Below are 19,186 nucleotides of genomic sequence, written 5' to 3' on the forward strand. Positions count from 1 at the left end.
TTTGTCCATACTTTTGCATTTCCGCTGGTCGCCGTGCTAGCGCTACTGTATTAACAACCTAGTCTAGACCAGAGGTTCCCAAACTCCTTTCTTTAGTGGCCCACTTTTAAGGTGTTGTTGCATACTCTTTCTGAATGTGGAATATACAAGTTCTTACAAAAACAATTTCTGACCTTCTTATGACATTGGCTGCCTATATTCATGCCTATATTAGGAGAAGTCAAGTTGTGTCACCTAATACATTTTTATAAACCCCCGTTAATGACTTGTGTATCCCCATTTTTTTTCCACGCAAGCCCCCCGGGGTTCCACCTGGACCACTTTGGGAATCAATGGTCTAGATTTTAGACCATATAGATCTGCCATTAGAATGTATAAATATTTGTAGTTAATAAAACATAATTATTGTAAAATGGCAGTGACCTTACGGAAATATTAAAATATAAAAGCACTTTACAGTGATTACCTACACAGCCAACTTCAATGTAAATAGCAAACCGAAGCTAACAAATACTAGACTTTGTACATTTGTCTCAAGGCTCAATAATTATAGTTTGCTCTTGAGGTGGGTCGCTAACATTTTCCTCAACTCTCGTCTCAATATTTTTCCGGACGGATTTTTCGGGATTTCATCCACAAAAATGACACCTCCGCGTAGATGCTTCGCAGGGGACACCTGAAAATATGCAAACATATAATATTACTTTATCAATATGAGATATTATATGATATATCAATATCAGACAACATTATAAGGACGCGTGCGACAGACATCAATTCGCCGCGAGGAACAATACGCGAGGTACAACATGTATAATGTATGAATTCAACAGCTGCCCTAGAGGTCCAGCTGAGTTAAACTGCTTTGGGAGCAATGTGTTTTTTTTAATATTTAATAGAATCGCCTAATTTCTCTGAAATGATTCTATAGGTTCTCACAACACATTTTTCGCGATGTAGCTTAGCTCAGCTCTGGTAGAAACGGAGCCTAGCCCTAGCATAATTATTGAACAGCAGTTCGAATCCTCGCCACCTTGTCAATGCATAGTGCATTAAAGATCCTCGTATAACTGCCGCGAATAAGAAATTCCACGGAAGACTAAATGAGCCATTATTTTGGCTCATTTACACGAAATGCAAACGTAAGTATCGGATTGAGCATTTCGGAATTTCGGATACCTTAATCGTACTTTCAGTTGGTGGTCAAACTCGGGTTGGTCAATAATTTTCGTTACCGTTAAGCGGCCACAGATGCCACATACTACGACGACGACCGCGTCGTCCCGTGGCGCGAAACCACACCCCCTCACCCCATTCAATGACAATGTCACTGTCAAAAGATCCTTGTCACCTGCGACGCCACATAGTCGACGACGTCCCGCTCGGTGAGGTGGGCGCCGGGCTGGCGGACGACGAAGGCGAGGGGCAGCTCGCCGGCGCGCTCGTGCGGGACGCCCACCACGCCACACTCTGCCGCACCCGCAAGGCGCAGAATTACCGCCTCCAGCTCAGCTGGCGCCACCTGGGACATAGTAGAGAGTTTCCCACGAGCCGCACCGCGCCAGCTCGAGTCACGCCTATTCACGCCATTCCTAGTATATTTTTTAAACAAAAATGTAAAAAAAATGCGTGTTATACCTTATACAGGGTGTAATGAAACAGATGGTTTAGGGTGTGTATGTGTGATGTGTCCCTTAACCGATTCAGTGCGGATGACACGGGACCCGTGTCATACATGTTTTCAACGTGTGGCGTATGGTATGACACGTGAGCCGTGTCATTTAGAAAACGATTGTATCTCCCTCAAATTACACTTTAGAAGGTTTTACTCCGAACAAAACCGTCTTAACTTTCCACGTAAAACAAGCCTTTAGGCTACGTTTCTGAATATTCTGTGAATTGAAAAATGTAGGGGCTGTCTTCTTTTTTGGCCCGGCCGTACGCTTGTCGGACCCCCGCCGGAACGCACTCTGTTCATACATTTTGTTGTGGACCCCGCATACTATCAGAATTCTGACGTGTCAAAATTATTTTTCTGATCAGAAATTCGGATAATGTGCGGCCGGATTTTTAGTAGTAAACTTTTAAGAAAATAAAGAAGTAATATTGGGAGCCCATATTATTCTATATTATTTTAGACTTTCAAGTTCTCGCAATTTTTTTTAAACAATAATGTAGAAAAATACTTGCGTTGACATCGAAGTATTACGATTTTTGCTGTTCTAAGTTGTTTCTTTCGAAAATATTTCTAACTAGCTGTTTCCGCAAACTTCCTTATCTATAAGCTTTATTACTGGAACCAAATTATCGTACTTATAAAATTTATCAAAATTCGACATAATATTATATCGAGAAAACTTAGTTTTTATGTATGGAATTGGCTAGTTCATATATATTTTTTTATTTCCTCATGGTTCCCATCATCAGACCACCACTTTTGTGAACATGGTACAAACTCGGAACCGGATCAATCGGAACAAATACCCCATACAACAAACGAAAAATTTTGAAAATCGGTTCACAAACGGCGGAGTTATCGTTGAACACACATAAAAAAATATCCACAGCCGCATAACACGTATAAACACGTAAAAACCAAGAAAAACAATAAACCTTTTTGAACGTGGCGGGTGACACGGTAGCCGTGTCATCTACTTCTATGGCGTATGACACGGCTATCCCGAGATTGTATGCCGCCACGACTAAAAGTCTTCAAAAAGGTGCGCCGCATTGAATCGGTTCAATAGGATTCACTGCAAAAAGTAGCAAAACTGCAAGGGTTGTTTTGAGAATATGATATGCACAGTGGCATGACTGCATGCATGCCTCAACTGCCATCATCATAGGTGTATCAAAATTAATAAATATGTCTACAGCGGGCAGTATAATTTACTTTTAAATAACGTCAATACCTACAGAAAAAACCAATAGTATATTTTATATTCAAAGTAAAACACTGCAAGAAAACAAATTTAGTTTTCATAATTCACGCTCCAATCGTGAAACGAGCTGAATTACCTTGAACTGGGTCCTATGTATAAAATATAAATAACTTTTGAAAAAAAAAATGTTGTTTTACGTAGACGAATTATCAACACACTGAAAAACCATTGTGCTAATATCCTTCGACAAGCTCTCTTATCGCCCCACCATAGAATAGAACATTGCGCCTTCCCCTTTTTCCCACGGCACAACAAAAATCTGTCACTTGGTCCCTACAATAATTATTTCTATTTTCGAATTTCTACTGTCACTTTAGACCTGTAAAATGCGAAAGTATCAATACTAATGTTTATTTCCCTCTTAAATCTATCATCAGTTCTTTCGCATTTCAAATGATAGCATTTGAAATGCGAAAGAACTGCTGATCATTACATATCTCTGAAGTCTGGCGGTTACACCCATGTATATTATAAGTTTATGGTTACACTCAATTTCACTAACGTCGGTTAGTGTTAACACCTTGTTAAAATGTTACGTCTTCTCTTTTATTCATATGAATAACGAGCTTTTGCCCGCGGCTTCACTCGCTTTAAGAAGTATTATTTTATACAAACTTTCATCCCCATTTGAACCCCTTGGGGTTGGAATTTATCAAAATCCTTTCTTAGCGGATGCCTACGTCATAACATCTATCTCACTATGTCAATCAGTCAGTCACTTTTGAGTTTTATATATATATGTTATAGGCAAACTCCGAAGCTCCGGCGCTCCTAGGTTGGACTGGTCAATCCTCAGGTCAGACTGAATGACTTAGTCAAAGCCCAAACAAATGTAAATTTTCGGCCTTTGACTAAACAATTTTCGTCAAACCTGGGAGGGACTAATTTGGTCAGACAAACGTCAAAACACAATTTTATTAAATCGGGGTTTGACGAGTCAAACTCCGATATAGGTATGAAGTGTCTTATCTTCGTATATTTGGAAGCATTTTATCATTTAAGCAGCTTTCAAGTCTTAACCGCTTAACTCTGCCAGTTCTGACACCTGATTGGTCAGCTTACGTGATTTTCACTTTTATATTTGAGATGCTTTGAGAGAATGCTGTGTGGCATTAGGCCCGCCTTTTGTACGATGTGCAATAAAGTATAAAATAAATAAATGCTTTGGAATATACGGAGGTTAGTTTGTAAGATTAGGTTTAAAAAAATAACATTTTTAAAATAGGGATGATGACAAGGTCAAAGATTAGCGAATTTTGTTAATAAAATAAAGAAATCACGGTGAAAAATAAGTGTTCCCAAAATTTCAACTCGATAGCATTTTTATTTTTTTTGTTATGCGCCTTCAAAGTTGGATAATCAAGTCGTTTTTTTTTTTTAATTAAATTTCTTAATATTTGTATACCATTCGATATCTTATGCAATTAAAAGCAAATTTGTTATGAAAACACTTTCATAAACGCAGTATTTAATATACCTATCGAACAAAGTTCTCTCCCGATGCGTACAAACTACGAAAGAGTGACGTCAGTCTTTCGTAGCACTTTGTATGGAGCGTTTTGGGCAGGTCTATTTTATGAGATGTTTGAATTGTCATATCATGGTGAATTTTTAAGCTATCAGAGTCATTCTTTCAGCAATGTTTCTATTTTTTAAAGGTCTTTCAATTACCAATAAGAAAAAAAATAGTCATCAAGCCTATTTTGATATTTATTGTTTTAATAATTTCTTAAGTAATTAAAATGCAAAATTAATCATTTTTCTGACATGGTGAGGCATTAACTTTAATGTTAATTGTTTTAATAATTTCTTAGGTAGTTAAAGTGGCAAATTAATCATTTTTCTGACATGGACAAAGCTTCTTTATCCACGTTTTTAGTAACAACACCGTTTGATTCACTCATCTTCAATTTTACACAATTACACGCCCGCACGCTCAATGAACGAACATGAAATGACAAAACAATCGGTCGGAACACCGCGAGCAGTGTTGCCACACCGAATTTTAGAAAATCAGTAGACGTCATGCCAAAAATTGGTAGAATTAGGTAGATGTTAGAACCAAAAGTTGGTAAATCTAATATCACCCTCATATCAGTTAATTTTTTAGCAATTTCTGTTCAATATTGCTTTCAATTTAGTAGTATTTAACGAAATTGCTTTCAATGTGATTGCACCGTGTAAATCCGCCTTTTCATTCCAAAATGTTAAGCGTTCCGGTTCGCGGGGGGGGGGCAAATTACCCAGGTTCTGGGCCAGGGGGGGGGGGGGGACAAAGCAGTTTATAAAGAATAAAAAAACGGCCAAGTGCGAGTTGGACTCGCCCATGAAGGGTTAAAAGGTTTTTGATTTATTTTTATGTTTCAGTTGATTTAATGAAAGTTAATTTAAAGTTTACCATTCATGACTTATAAAAAAACTACCAGCTAGATCTCGTTCAAACCAATTTTCGTTAGTAGTTTTTATAGTAATGTATATCATATGTTTTTTTTAGATTTATCATGCCCCTACTTTAGAAGTTAGAGGGGGGGGGGACACATTTTACCACTTTGGAAGAGTCTCTCTCGCAAACTATTCAGCTTAGAAAAAAATTATGTTTGAAACTTCAATATGATTTTTAAAGACCTATTCATAGATACCCAACACGCATAGGTTAGATGAAAAAATATTTTTTTTGTTGGTTTAAGGTTTACTATTTATGACGTATAAAAAAAAACTACTTCCTAGATTTCGTTCAAACCAATTTTCATTGGTAGTTTTCATAGTAATGTACATTATATATTTTTTTAGACTACATCTACTTACCAAGTTTCAATAGTATAGCTCTTATAGTTTCGGAGAAAAGTGGCTGTGACATACGGACGGACAGACAGACAGACATGACGAATCTATAAGGGTTCCGTTTAAATATTATATTGCAAACAAATGTCAAAAATTCGTTTTATTATTTTTAATTTTTATAGATGAAAGTACTAGATAATATACTTAGTAGGGACGTCAACATGATCCAGGGCAGCCCCCCCCCCCCCCCCCTGTCGAGGAGTCTGTAACTGTTATTTTGTACGTGAACAATGATATGTCGAAAAATAGGTAGATTTGATACAGAAGTTGGTAGATAGGTAGAAGGGCGGTGAAATAGGTAGATCTACCACAAAGTTGGTAGATGTGACAACACTGACCGCGAGAGACATTATGAACCTGTTTAAACATGTTCAGATCAACGTTTGACCGAGTTTTGCAGTCGCTTCTAGGATTGACTAGGCCAAAACCGAAACAGAATAATTTACTTTCGACGTTTGACTGAAAAGTTAGGAGCTCCTGGGTTTGACTAAAAATACTTCAGGCAAAGGGCGAAATTGAAATGTATTTCGGGGATCGCCTGACGGCTTTGGCCAAACCTAGGATATACCAGTCCTTCCGCGAAGAGACTGTGTATCGGACTTTGACTATAACATATAGATAAAAGTGGTACCATGATGTTAATTTGAGCATTAACAACAGTCGTTGGTGAAATTGGGTCTGACTGCTGCACTCACAGACATTTAATTACGATTAACCTTCAATTTAATGAAGAGTTTGACAGATAATGTATGGGGCTTATGTCAAAATTTTAAATTAATTACATTAATGTAAAACTCAGAGTGGCAGTAGGCCTACTATTTTGCCTACCTGGAAGCCGTTATACTTGATGAGTTCCTTCAGTCGGTCGACGATGTAGAAGAACCCGTCCTCATCATAGTACCCCACGTCCCCGGTCCGCAGGTAGCCCTCGTTGTCGACGAGCGCCGCGCCCGCTGCCGGGTCACCCATGTAGCCCTTCATGCGGAGCGGGGACTTGATCCACAGTTCTCCCTCCTTTCGTGGTCCGAGCTTCGCGTTCGTTTCTATGTCGATCACCTGGAAAGTAGTTATGATAGTTTGCTCATATTTAACTCTTAATTTTTTGAGAAAAAATATTATAAAGCTAGGCAGCTCTTCGTCCCCTATAAGAAGTGGTAACAACAACCACCAACTATAGAGTTTGGAAAGTTTAGAAACTATCAAATGGTTTTCATTAAAGCTCAATTTTTATCTCTTTTTGTCCGAATAAATCTAGAAATATCGTCTTTCACTGCCGGACACTTATATGACAGTTGCTTCCTACTGCCAGACATCCGAGTCTAAACTTTAGGCATGTAACGATTTATTTAAATAGCGGCGCGGCCGCACTGTCATTTGCATAGTACAATTGCTTGTATATGTCGCGGTGTAGCCGCCAACTGGATGCACCCTACCTTGATCCTCATGCCGGGCGCGGGCGTGCCGCAGGAGCCGAGTTTCTCCCCGCGCGTGAGGTCCACGCAGCACGCCTGCGTCACCTCCGTCAGACCGTAGCCCTGGCGGATGTGCTCGATACCCGTCCTGTTACAACCATAAGTAAATAAGATCACTAATATTATAAATGCGAAAGCATCTCTGTCTGTCGTAATCTCTTCATGCCCAAACCGCTGAACCGATTATGCTGAAATTTGGCATGGATACTTTGAGTCCCGGGAAAAGGACATAGGATACTTCTATCCCGAAAAATGTACGGTTCCCGCACGATAAACGAATTTTGGCGCAACGGAGTTGCGGGCGTCATCTAGTTTAGTAAATTGGTATAAACAACAATAAAAACACAAATTTTCTTTCAATAATGAGAATAACATAAAGTTTCCAAAGTTGATTTTACGCGTCTGGCCCAATACTAGTTGCTAAAGCGATCAGACTCGCATAGTAAAGCTATAGCGCCATTTTTGATATCAAAATAAAATTTTCACAGGAACCAATCCTTAGTTTTAAAATCGCTCTGAGGTGTAATCATATAGAAATCTTTTAAACAGGCAGTCACTGGCCTAGATGAAGTAGATTTATAAATCACCGATATTGAGATATTCTTATCTCATCGCTAACATTTAATATTTAATTCAAACATTTGTTGTTGTAGCAATGACGCTATTTGATAGTCAGCGTCATTGCTTAATTTCCGACAAGGTCAATTCAGTTTACTTAACGTGAGTACTATCAGAAAAGTTGATTCATAGGCAGATGGCGGCCCTACGTATTTTGGCCGCGTTGTGTCAAACCCGGCCGACAGATGACGACTTACATTAAAGCTGCGCGTCCTCCGGGTCGGAATCGGAGCGTACGGTGCGGCCGTGCGGACGGAGCGTCGTTATTTATAATGTGTCAGGTGCAGAAATAACGTTCCAGTGCACTCAGTACCATAGAAATATACCAATACAAGGCAGCAAATCCGCCCGCTGCATACGCTCCGATTCCGATCCGGTGGACGCGCACCCTAAGTTGACATGATCTGACCTAATGTCGAAGGTCCACCAATTGCCTCCAACTTTCTTTGATGGTACCTTTCAGTAATAGCCTTCTGTATCTCGGAGGAGAGCGGCGCGGCGCCACACCACACCTCGTTGAGTGAGGTGAGGTCGTACTTCACCACCAGCGGATGTTTCGCCAGGAACACCGCCAGCGGGGGGACTATTGTCGTCATGTTGATCTGTGAGACAGGCAGGATTCATTTATAAATATGTACTATCACAGAAGTTGATTCCTAGACAGTTGACGGGCCAACGTAATTTGATTGGATCATGTCAATTCAATTGTGATCTGTCGGCTGAGTTTGACATAACACGACCAAACTATGGAGGTCCCTCATCTGCCTAGGAACAATGGCTCTGATAGTACAGTGAAATTCAACTAACCAGACTTGATTGTTGTTGTTAGCATTATAAATTACAGTAAGCGGTATAACTGAGGGCCGGATAATCGATTTTCTACTGTATTTGTAACAAGAATATTATATTTTATTTTGATAATGTTGTGAATATACATTATATTATGCTGATGTTTTTGCTTAGCCCTCAGATTTTTTGTGAAGTGTTTATTTTTTATTAGTTTAAAAAAACTAATAAAATTAAACAAGTGTGCATAAATCGTAATTAAGTTCCTTCTAGTATTTTTATATCTTCCTTATTTAAAACTATGTAAATTGTTAATCTTTGGACTTTGTATTGTAATCAAAGTCTATCTTGCGAAAGTTATCAACTTACTTTGTATTTCTGTATGGTCTCCAGAAACTGTTGTTCCTCAAATCTAACCAGGAACACAATTTTCACATGAAAACTCAAGATAGCAAATGTTGTAATGAATCCAAAAGCATGGAACCACGGTATCAAAGACAGAGCTGTCTTGACTTCATGATTCTTACTTTGCTGGGAGGTTAGCAAGTAGTATCTGAAAATTTTCAACAATATTATATTCAATTTCCAGAGAGAATTGTATAATTGAATGAATATATTAGTAACCATTTTGCATTTCATTGATTTGTGAGATATAAATCCTCCGATGTAATAATATTATATTTAACTCATAGATATCATACTCGGGAGAGCCATGCTTCAGCACGAATGGGCCGACTCGACCGGAGAAATACCACGTACTCATAGAAAACCAGCGTGAAACAGCGCTTGCGCTGTGTTTCGCCGAGTGAGTGAGTTTACCGGAGGCCCAATCCCCTACCCTATTCCCTTCCCTACCCTCTCCTATTACCCTATTCCCTCTTAAAAGGCCAGCAACGCACTTGCAGCTCTTCTGATGCTGTGAGTGTCCATGGGCAACGGAAGTTGCTTTCCATCAGGTGACCCGTTTGCTCGTTTGCCCCCTTATTTCATAAAAAAAAGATGAAGATACTAACTTCATGTGCGCTGTGAGAGTGAGGAAGTTGACATGTGTAAGTTCAACACACTTGGGCAGCCCTGTGGTACCGGAGGAGCACATCACAGCAGCTGTATCCTTGGCGCCATTCACATCCACCACGGTAAAGTCATTGATATTTACATGTTTCTTTACAAGCTCGTCGAAAAACATTGCCGGTATTATGTCATATTCGCCAAACAGAATTACGTTCCTGAGATATGGTCGATTCTGGCTGCACTCATCAATGTTTTGGGCAGTGATAGGTGAGGTAAATATGAACTTTGGTTTTGTTATATCAAATATATGAGATATTTCACCTGTAAGAATAAAATTATACATACAGTTCGAGGTACTAAGATTTAGAATTACAATATTATAGTATAAAATTAAGTAACCATATCTTAAGTTCATCATAAAAGCTTACCAGTGGTATAAGTAACATTAAGGGTGGACAGTATCCCTCCAGAGAACAGCACTGCTAGAGTGGCAACAGAGAACTCAAAGCGGTTTTCACTTATCAGGGCCACCACATCACCCTTCTTAAGCCCCAGAGCTTGGAGTGCAGCAGCAACATTGACACTCTTTTGTAAGATATCATGATATGTCACCGAGTCCCCTGTTTCTGCACAAACCTGAAATTAATTTAAAATGACATTAATATAGGAAGTAAGACATTAAAACGTCTTGTCTTCAAACATTCTTGAGATTAGAAATAGGATTAAATAATTGAGAACAGACTTACAACAGCAGTTTCATTTCCACCATTCTTCAGTTGATCGTACAGAAACTGTCCGTACGATAAATGGGCTGGTATCAATTCCTCTTGAGGGCCATATACTACATTATTGTGTATCGTAGCCGGCATCGTAGTTATTAAATTATATAAAAATTGGCACAGCTGTAATGATTAAAAATAATGGTATTTTGCGACCTTACAAATATCTACTTATGCCACTGAGAATTCTTGCGTAATATATGAAAGTTTCAATATTTATCTTATTATCCTATCAGATAAATTAAATTAGTATCATTATCACTAAAAATAGTAAAATATTCGAACTTTGGTATCATTGGTACCTATCGTATTTTATGGCATGTTTTTGACATTGACATTTGATTAACTCTTTTGACATTACCTCTTTTTAAATAGCGCTGTAACACCAAAAAACCATTACCAGTGTCAAGTAAAACGCGGGAAATTAATCTCATTTCTATGCCAGTCTAGGGGGTGACAGACACGCGAGTAAGTACGCGTACCTACTTAGGGCTCAACGACCTTACTCGCCTGTGTGTCACCTAAAGTTCGCGTACTTAGGCCCGTATTTTTGGTCAGTACTTAAGATGCGACCCGGTCTTAAGACGCGGTTCGGCTCTGTGATTGGTCCAAATTTTGACAGCCAACCAATCACAGAGCCTGAACCGTGTCTTGAGACCGAGATGCATCTTGAGTACTGACCAAAAATACGGGCCTTAGAGATTGCCGCGTAAGTTCGCCGTCTTGGAATTTTACTCGTAGCTCGTACGTCTGGCAGCATTGCGAGTCGCGAGCCGCGAGCCGCGAGCCGTCAGGCAGTGCTGCCAACACGACTGGAACAAAATTTGCTAAACTACTGTTAAAATTTACTGTAATTAATGCTAAAAATTATGCTAACATTTTTCAGTCAAATAAAACGTTTTTTAATTTTAAATCTTTAATAATCAACAAAATCTCAATTTATTTTATGTTATCAAACAAAATATTAATTTATTGGTGTTCATCGATAGCTGATGCTACTGATGTACCTACATGTAGGTATAAGCTCCGTGGAAAATTCATTGTCCAAACTATAAATCTCTTTGGTACCATGAAGTTAATATACCTAGCGGAATAGAGCAACAGTTTCGAGCTGTTAAACGAAACCGTAATTGGTTTTCATCTGTGTGAAAAATATGTACGTACGTAATACACTTACACTTTTCGATTTAATTTTTTCTTATTAGTTTTTTAGTTTTTAAAACGTAATATGATATTATTCTTAAATAACACAAAGCTTGTTCCGTCGACGACATGTAGTGCTAGCACGGCGACCAGCGGAAATGCGAAAGTATGGACAAACTGTGGAAATAAACATGAGGTGCCGTTCCGATCTTTTTTCGTTCCGAAAAATTCAATTAAAATGCCACTTTATGACAGACTATAGTCACAAACTGTGGAGATAAACTTAAGGTGCCGTTCCGATCTTTTTTAGTTCCGAATAATTCAATTAAAAAGCCACTTTATGACAGACTATAGTTCTAAAAATTCAAATAATATCCTACATTATGACATATACTATAGTGTGTCATAAAGTGGCATTAATTTTTCGGAACGAAAAAAGATCGGAACGGCACCTTAGGTTTATTTCCACAGTTTGTCCATACTTTCGCATTTCCGCTGGTCGCCGTGCTACCGCTAATGGTAGCCCAGTGTACTCGTGTGTCGTACGTCTATCACCGACGCGAGCTGAGTAAGTTCGCGAACTTAAAACCCGCGTACTTTAAGTTCATGCGTGTGTCAGGCACTATAAAGTTAATATACCTAGCGGAATAGAGCAACAATCTCTAGCTGTCAAACGAAACCGAAATTGGTTTCATCTGTGTGTAAAAATATGTGTACGTATACACTTACACAAGCATGATTGAACATGATTTGTATAAGATTAAATTGTCAACGTGCGGCACGTGCCAACTGGACGTCAAAAAAAGAGTGCTGCTGTCATACTATCACACGTCTCTTTTTGCATATAATCCGATGTCAAAATAAAATTATAAAAATACCCTGTAAAACAACATTAAAAACTAACGCCTGACTCTTATACTATAAAGGGGTGGGATTTGACATACCTACCGCCGGGCGGCAAATAACAGACTAGAGGCTATCTAAGCTGCTCTTTTTACTTTAAAATATATCCAAGAACTCCTGCTCAATACAACTACATATTTTTTTATAACATGTCAAGCAATAAATAAATTTTTTAACTTATCAATTGTCATTAATAAAAATTAAAACTGGCCAAAATTAAGCGATTACATTTATCGTTAATTAATATGGCGTCATTTTAACCATTGTTGATATAGTAAAATCTAATATTGACCTCACCACAAGGGCGTCGCCAGCCGATGGTGCAGGGGGGGGGGGGGGGGGGGCAAGTTGACTTTACCTACTACAATTCATACTTTTCTCATTCTCCACGAATGAGAAAAGTAGGTATGAATTGTAGGTAAAGTCGGACAGCACATGAAGGTTTTCACTTGTACTACGAGCCTTACATCTACAGCGATTGTAAAAACAGTATCTAAGTACTATATAAATATAATAAATTCTGTGACAGTACAAAGTCCAATGTGTAAAGCTACGAGCACGAGCTCTTGATTATGCAATAAAAAACTTGTAAATAAGTTATAAAAACATTGTATTTTTTTAAATTATCAGATTTTAATTTATAGTGGTCGTTGTTTGTAGTGGTTATATTTGGCAACTTTTTTAGAATCTCTAGGGGGGGGGGGCAGCTGCCCCTCTTTGCCCCCCCCTTGGCGACGCCCTTGCCTCACCATGCAATAATAATCATCAGAATTAAGTATCAAAATACGATTTACAATAGCCTGCAAGTACTTACTTATATCTTTTTGTAAAAGATAATTACGATAAGTACGAGTTGCTTACTGTATACAATTCGTTCAAAGAATACTATACAAATTCTGCATTTTAGTAAGTAGTATAGATTATATCAATATAGCAATTAACTTTTTAAAATGCAGTATTATACCTGAATTTACTGCATTTTAATTAGTAATATAGGTAATAGTACTGATTCAATGCAGTAAAAACTGGTTGTATGTAGTTAACATATACTGCGTTTTAATTAGTTTTTCACGTGACTGTGTGTGTATATGGAACTATTTAAAAAACAGTATTTTATTTGTATTTACTGCGTTTTAATCTGAAATCATAAAAAAATCCTTGCAGCAAGTGATTTTACAGCGATTTATATAGCAATAATGTCTTTTTAGCGGTAAAATGGGATAGTTACTGCATTTTGGTTCATCTTACTGCATTCTGCATCAACGCCCTCCCAGGAAATCTTGGCGGTATACGTGATACCCCGGCACTCTGAAAAGGTCCAGTGGGGACAGGAGGGTCTCACTCAGCAAGGCTATATCCACACCATATATTTTTTAGGACATGTATTATGTGGACAACCTTGCCGCGGACCCCCCGGACGTTCGAGTGAACGACCTTCAGTTGGTTTGTGGTTGTGGCAGCCATTGCGATATCAATGTCGATATGAGGTTGAGTCCCTCGGGGAGCGCCCGTAAAATGGCGGTAAGGGTGGCTTCTCCGGCCTGGATCCTGGTGTAGGTCCATGACCAGAGAGAAAAAGGATTGTAAAATGTCAGCCATAGAGGAGGGAGCGGTGTCCCTATTCAACCTGCTCCTCTCCCGTCTCGGGGGAGTGGGGCGAGAGGGGGTGGTGGCCGGCAGAACGGCAAAGTTCACCGAGGTTACTTCGCTAGATGTAGTGGCAGGTCTTTCTGCCCTAGGGGTGCGAGAAGCACGAGGGGGGCGCGGGGTGCGCTGAGGGAGGGGGGGAGGCGGTAAAGTCGTCTTCGTCGTCTAAAACTGGAGGGACAGGGGCCTCATATTCTGAGTCGGTGACTGCGGTAGATATCGCACCACCCGACTTGGACACCCACACTTGTTGTGTGCCGTGTGGCGACGCATTGATACTATGGCGCACACATACAAGCCGCGCGCGGTGCCATTGTATGAAGATAACTTACTTCCCCTCCTTTTACTATGGCATCATCCACACTATTTATTCGGAGTCGCACACGTCGTGTTCACGGCACGTAGCACCCGTGAATCGCGGCCGCAACGAGTGTGGAGAGGGCTTTATACGTTAACTTATTATGAGTTAATCAAGAATTTCAAGATATTAACTTCGTTAATAATTAACGATTAACAGATTAACGAGTTAATGTCCAGCTATGCTAAGAAGTAAGAACCAACAAGAAACCAACCGATGGATATAGATGGTAATAACTTTAATATTAGCACTAAGTATGAGTAACAAACACAAACGTGAGTTAAGATATTACCATCATTGTGCTAAATCAATCTTAGAAAATGAAAAATTTAACACGTTTGTGTTCGCTATACGAATATAAGTATATTCCTGCAACTTTTTCACCATCGTTTCACGCAAATATTATGTAAACATCCTCATCACATTCACCACCACCTTGATCCACCACCCACCTTGATGAGTGATAGCCACAGTGCGTGTTTTTCGCGTAACTTTCTGTCACGTACAGTAAAACTCTGAAACGAACTATCGCCAGCCTATGCATATTTCCGAACCATTACCACAAACCTGCAAACCTTCAAGAGCCACAGCCATGGGCGTACCCAGGTAGGGGAAGGGGAGGGGAGGTGTCTGCCCCCCTCCTCTAGAAGATAATACAAGCGTAAATTTTCCTGGCAGTGGGAATTAAAATCGTGTTACCTACTCTGCGCAAAATATTATCTTTTCAGTCAGATTAAAAGACAATACAGGCTACAGCGTATCCAGCGTCTTAAGGTGACGCCGCGTTAAAGTAAAAAACCCTGTTGGATATGTTTTAGATAGCTTGTTCCGAATGGAACAGCAAGAAATGGAAAGGGCATAGAGAAAAAATGCTTTTTGTCGCGTAATTTAAAAACCATAAATAGGTACATTTCATATAAGCTATGGGCAAATTAAAGTTTGATTATTCTGTTATAAAAGTTAGCCAATCGTGTTATGCTATGGTTATGCTATGGGTAATTCAAAGACATGATGAATACTGACAATTATTGTCATCGTTATACTAATGTCATTGCTGAGAAAAATCGATATCGCTACAGTCAAATTATCAAGTAGTCGCGTCGCCTTAAAAGCCCGCAGGCCGCAAGTCGTAACGCACTTTCAAGTTGCAACTATGATATTGAATGTACTGTGACTTCTTGGTGGAAATTCATGTTCAATTAAATAAATTATTTTTACACTTTTCTTGCACTTATTCCATTTATATATTAATATATTTTTTACAAAATTGATTTTTTCAATACCGGTCGTGTAGTTATATAACAATTTTGTAATAAATATATTAAAAGAAAGTGAAATAAGTTCAAGAAAAGTGTACTTATACTTAATTATTTTATTGAAGTTGGAACTATTCTAATGTTGCGATTTGCGAAGTAGAAGCATCTGTTGACCCGTTTGCTAATTTGCCACCAAATTTTATAAAAAAAATCGGCTAAGTGCGAGTCGGACTCGCGCACGAAGGGTTCCGTACGGTTATATTATAAAGCAAAAATAGCCCAAAAGTTGTAATATTTGTATGGGAGCCACCCTTATATTTTTATTTTATTTTAATTGTACTATCAATTATTAAAGTACAATTAATATAATTAAGGATTTTATGAAAATTTTCAAGTTCCATTATAGCTATAGCCATTATTGATATCGAACATAAAATAGCAAAAAAATCACGTTTTTTATATGGGAGCCCCCCTTAAATATGAAATTTATTTTGTATTTATAGTATTTGTTGTTATAGCGGCAACAAATATACATATTCTGTGAAAATTTCAGAAGTCTAGCTATAGCCGTTCTTGAGACAGATAGACAGACCGCCAGACTGGCAGACAGACATCGAAGTCTTAGTAATAGGGTAAAAATCATCCTATGGTTCACGTACATTACGTATACGTAGTATACCTTACTAATAATAATTATACTACGTTAAAGATCACAGCACACATATCGACTCGGAAAGGGATCGTCACCGTATCGTCTTTCGCCTCGCCGTCAACCAGACGTCAACCTAACGTATGCACGTAACCAAAGCGTATCAGTAGCGGTTGCAACTCAACTACGGGCGCTACGGCTGGGCGACGCCTCGCTTACGGCTCGGGGAAGGGGAAAGGGGCAAGGGTGGACGAAGAAACGTAAGCTTGAGTACGGAGAGCCAATAGGCGGGTGGACGACGAGCTGTAAGCGGGGGACGACGAGCCGTAGGCGGGTGGACGACGAGCCGTAAGCGGGGGGACTGCTAGTTGACCACGCGTCGCATCCCGGTTCGGAGCCTGTTCCGAGGCGAGGCGATTACGTTACGGTTCCGCTTAGTGTGCAGTTGCAGTAGGGAGTTTCATACAAACAATATTGAACGGCTAGAGGCGATACGGTGCCGATTTCTTTCCGAGTTGATATGTGTGCTGTGACCTTAAGCATATTGTATCCTAGCCCATAAAATCACAAAATTCAATGAACTCTTTACGCCATTGTCAACAGTAATTCTTAATTATTACCAATCTAAAATCCTATACTCTATGGTATACTAAGCTTATAATCTTATATATAAAATGCTGGTGTCACAATGTTACTTACCGTACTCCTCCGAAACGGCTTTACTGATTTTTACCAAATTTTATATGCATTTTCACTAGGTCTGAGAATCGGCTACTGGCTACTTTTTATATTGATAAATGATAAGTGGATTTGTTGAATATACTAATTTAGTCACTTCAATAAAATAATATGGGCGAAATACTTTATATGGCAAAGAAACGTTTGCCGGGACAGCTAGTTTAAGTATATAATTTTTTTGATATACAATGAATGTACTTAAGTTATTAAGTACCTAACTTGTCAAACAATTCTCTGACCAATTAATGTAATTGCTGTATCACAATTTGTCCACAAGCGTCGACACTGTGATGGATTATGGAGTCATTACATAAAGTAGGAAACTGTTTAAGTATGCTGAACTGAATCAATATGGGAGGATCCAATTACCTTTAATGGAATCCCAGAGCGCTCGTGGAGTTCAGCAAAATGATAAGCCGGTACTCACGGATAATCTAATCCACTATAACATATTGCTCGGCGTATTCCCAAGACGTACATTGATGTATAAAAAGATTTTGCTAATAAAAAATATTTTGAATGAAAAATTATCAACAAATCTAACCTAGGTAAGTACCACAGATTTTAGAAGTAAGTGAGTACTGACATTTTGTTTCACCTTCTTAATATTAGACGCGTGCTTTGCAATGGACCTTCTTGTTATTATAAACTCACGCTCTGCCTTGGACTCTATCAGTCGCTGTAGTAAAATAGGTAGGTACTTAAAAATTTCTAAACTCCAAAGGATCAAAAGTGGCTTTTCTGTAATGAAAAGTATTAAGTCGCGTAGCACTTTCTTTTTGCCGCCGTTGCGGCTTATTTCCAGTCGAAGTGATCAGTAATTGCTCAAAACGATAATATTTATTTGTTACATATATTATTACGTATTAGTATTAATCCCTGTTGCAATATCATTATGTATAATGAACGTGCAATGCGCGCCGACAGGTAACACAAACGGGCTACAAACGATGTTTACCTTACATCGCGCCTGCATTACTTCGCGGTCCGCTGTCCATTTACATTATTAATATCTCTAAATTATATTTATTAACGCAATATACAGTGCATTCCGGCGGCTGATAGCTCGCATTAACGTAGGAGAGCTGTGCTTATATATTTTGGTTGCCGTTTAATAGTTATTATAAACTAGCTGTTGCCCGCGACTTCGTCCGCGTTAGCATAGTAGATCACATCCCAAGTATTATTTATTGTACAAAAATATTCAATGTACAGCATTGACTTTCCTACGATTTTATTATATATAGATGTTCCGCGCGGCTTTGCTTGCGTAATTTAGGAATTTCACGCAACCGTACATATTGCAGCAAAAAATAGCCTGTGTCCCTTCACGTGGTATATTCTTCATGTTTGCCAAATAACATAAAAATTGCTCCAGTAGTTCATAAGATAATAAGCAATTTCATATAATTTCCCCCGTTTTTTCCACATTTTCATCTATTTCTTCTCTCTTATTAGTCTTAGCGTGATAAAATATAGCCTATAGCCTTACTCGACAAATGGGATATCTAACACCGAAATAATTTTTTAAATCGGACCAGTAGTTCCTGAGATTAGCGCGTTCAAATAAGCCCTTTCATATAATTTCCCACGTTTTTTCCACATTTTCCTCTATTTCTTAGCTCCTATTAGTCTTAGCGTGATAAAATATAGCTTATAACCTACCTCGATGAATGGGCTATCTAACATTGAAAGAATTTTTCAAATCGGATAAGTAGTTCCTGAGTTTAGCGCGTTCAAATAAGCCCTTTCATATAATTTCGCCCGTTTTTTCCACATTTTCCTCTATTTCTTCGCTCCTATTATACTTAGCGTGATTAAATATAGATTAAATATAGCCTTCCTCGATAAATGGGCTATCCAACAGTAAAATAATTTTTCAAATCGGACCAGTAGTTCCTGAGATTAGCGCGTTCAAACAAACAAACAAACAAACAAACTCTTCCCAATTATAATATTAGTATAGATGATCAAAAGGTAAAGTGAGTTAAAAAAAACTACATCCTTGGTAAAATACAAAAAATTATATTCTACATGCTTGGT

At 38.6% G+C, this 19,186-nt stretch overlaps 1 protein-coding gene across 2 annotated transcripts; it reads right to left on the reverse strand.

Moving 5' to 3' along the window:
* LOC121726246 (luciferin 4-monooxygenase) lies at positions 1-10,733 on the reverse strand. 2 transcript variants are annotated; one of them, XM_042113510.1, is made up of 9 exons: positions 10,417-10,733; positions 10,099-10,306; positions 9,673-9,991; positions 9,029-9,212; positions 8,330-8,475; positions 7,217-7,343; positions 6,612-6,839; positions 1,352-1,522; positions 1-676 (listed from the first exon to the last, which is right to left on the reverse strand). In XM_042113510.1, the coding sequence occupies exons 1-9, from the start codon at positions 10,537-10,539 to the stop codon at positions 548-550; spliced, it is 1,635 nt and encodes a 544-aa protein (XP_041969444.1). In that variant the 5' UTR covers positions 10,540-10,733; the 3' UTR covers positions 1-547. The 2 variants fall into 2 exon arrangements, with proteins under 2 accessions (XP_041969444.1, XP_041969445.1); XM_042113511.1 differs by lacking the exons at positions 1-676; positions 1,352-1,522 and adding an exon at positions 1,544-1,592.
* Positions 10,734-19,186: the final 8,453 nt, after the last annotated feature.

This window comes from Aricia agestis, chromosome 4 (genome assembly GCF_905147365.1).
Source record: "Aricia agestis chromosome 4, ilAriAges1.1, whole genome shotgun sequence".
Taxonomy (NCBI): domain Eukaryota; kingdom Metazoa; phylum Arthropoda; class Insecta; order Lepidoptera; family Lycaenidae; genus Aricia; species Aricia agestis.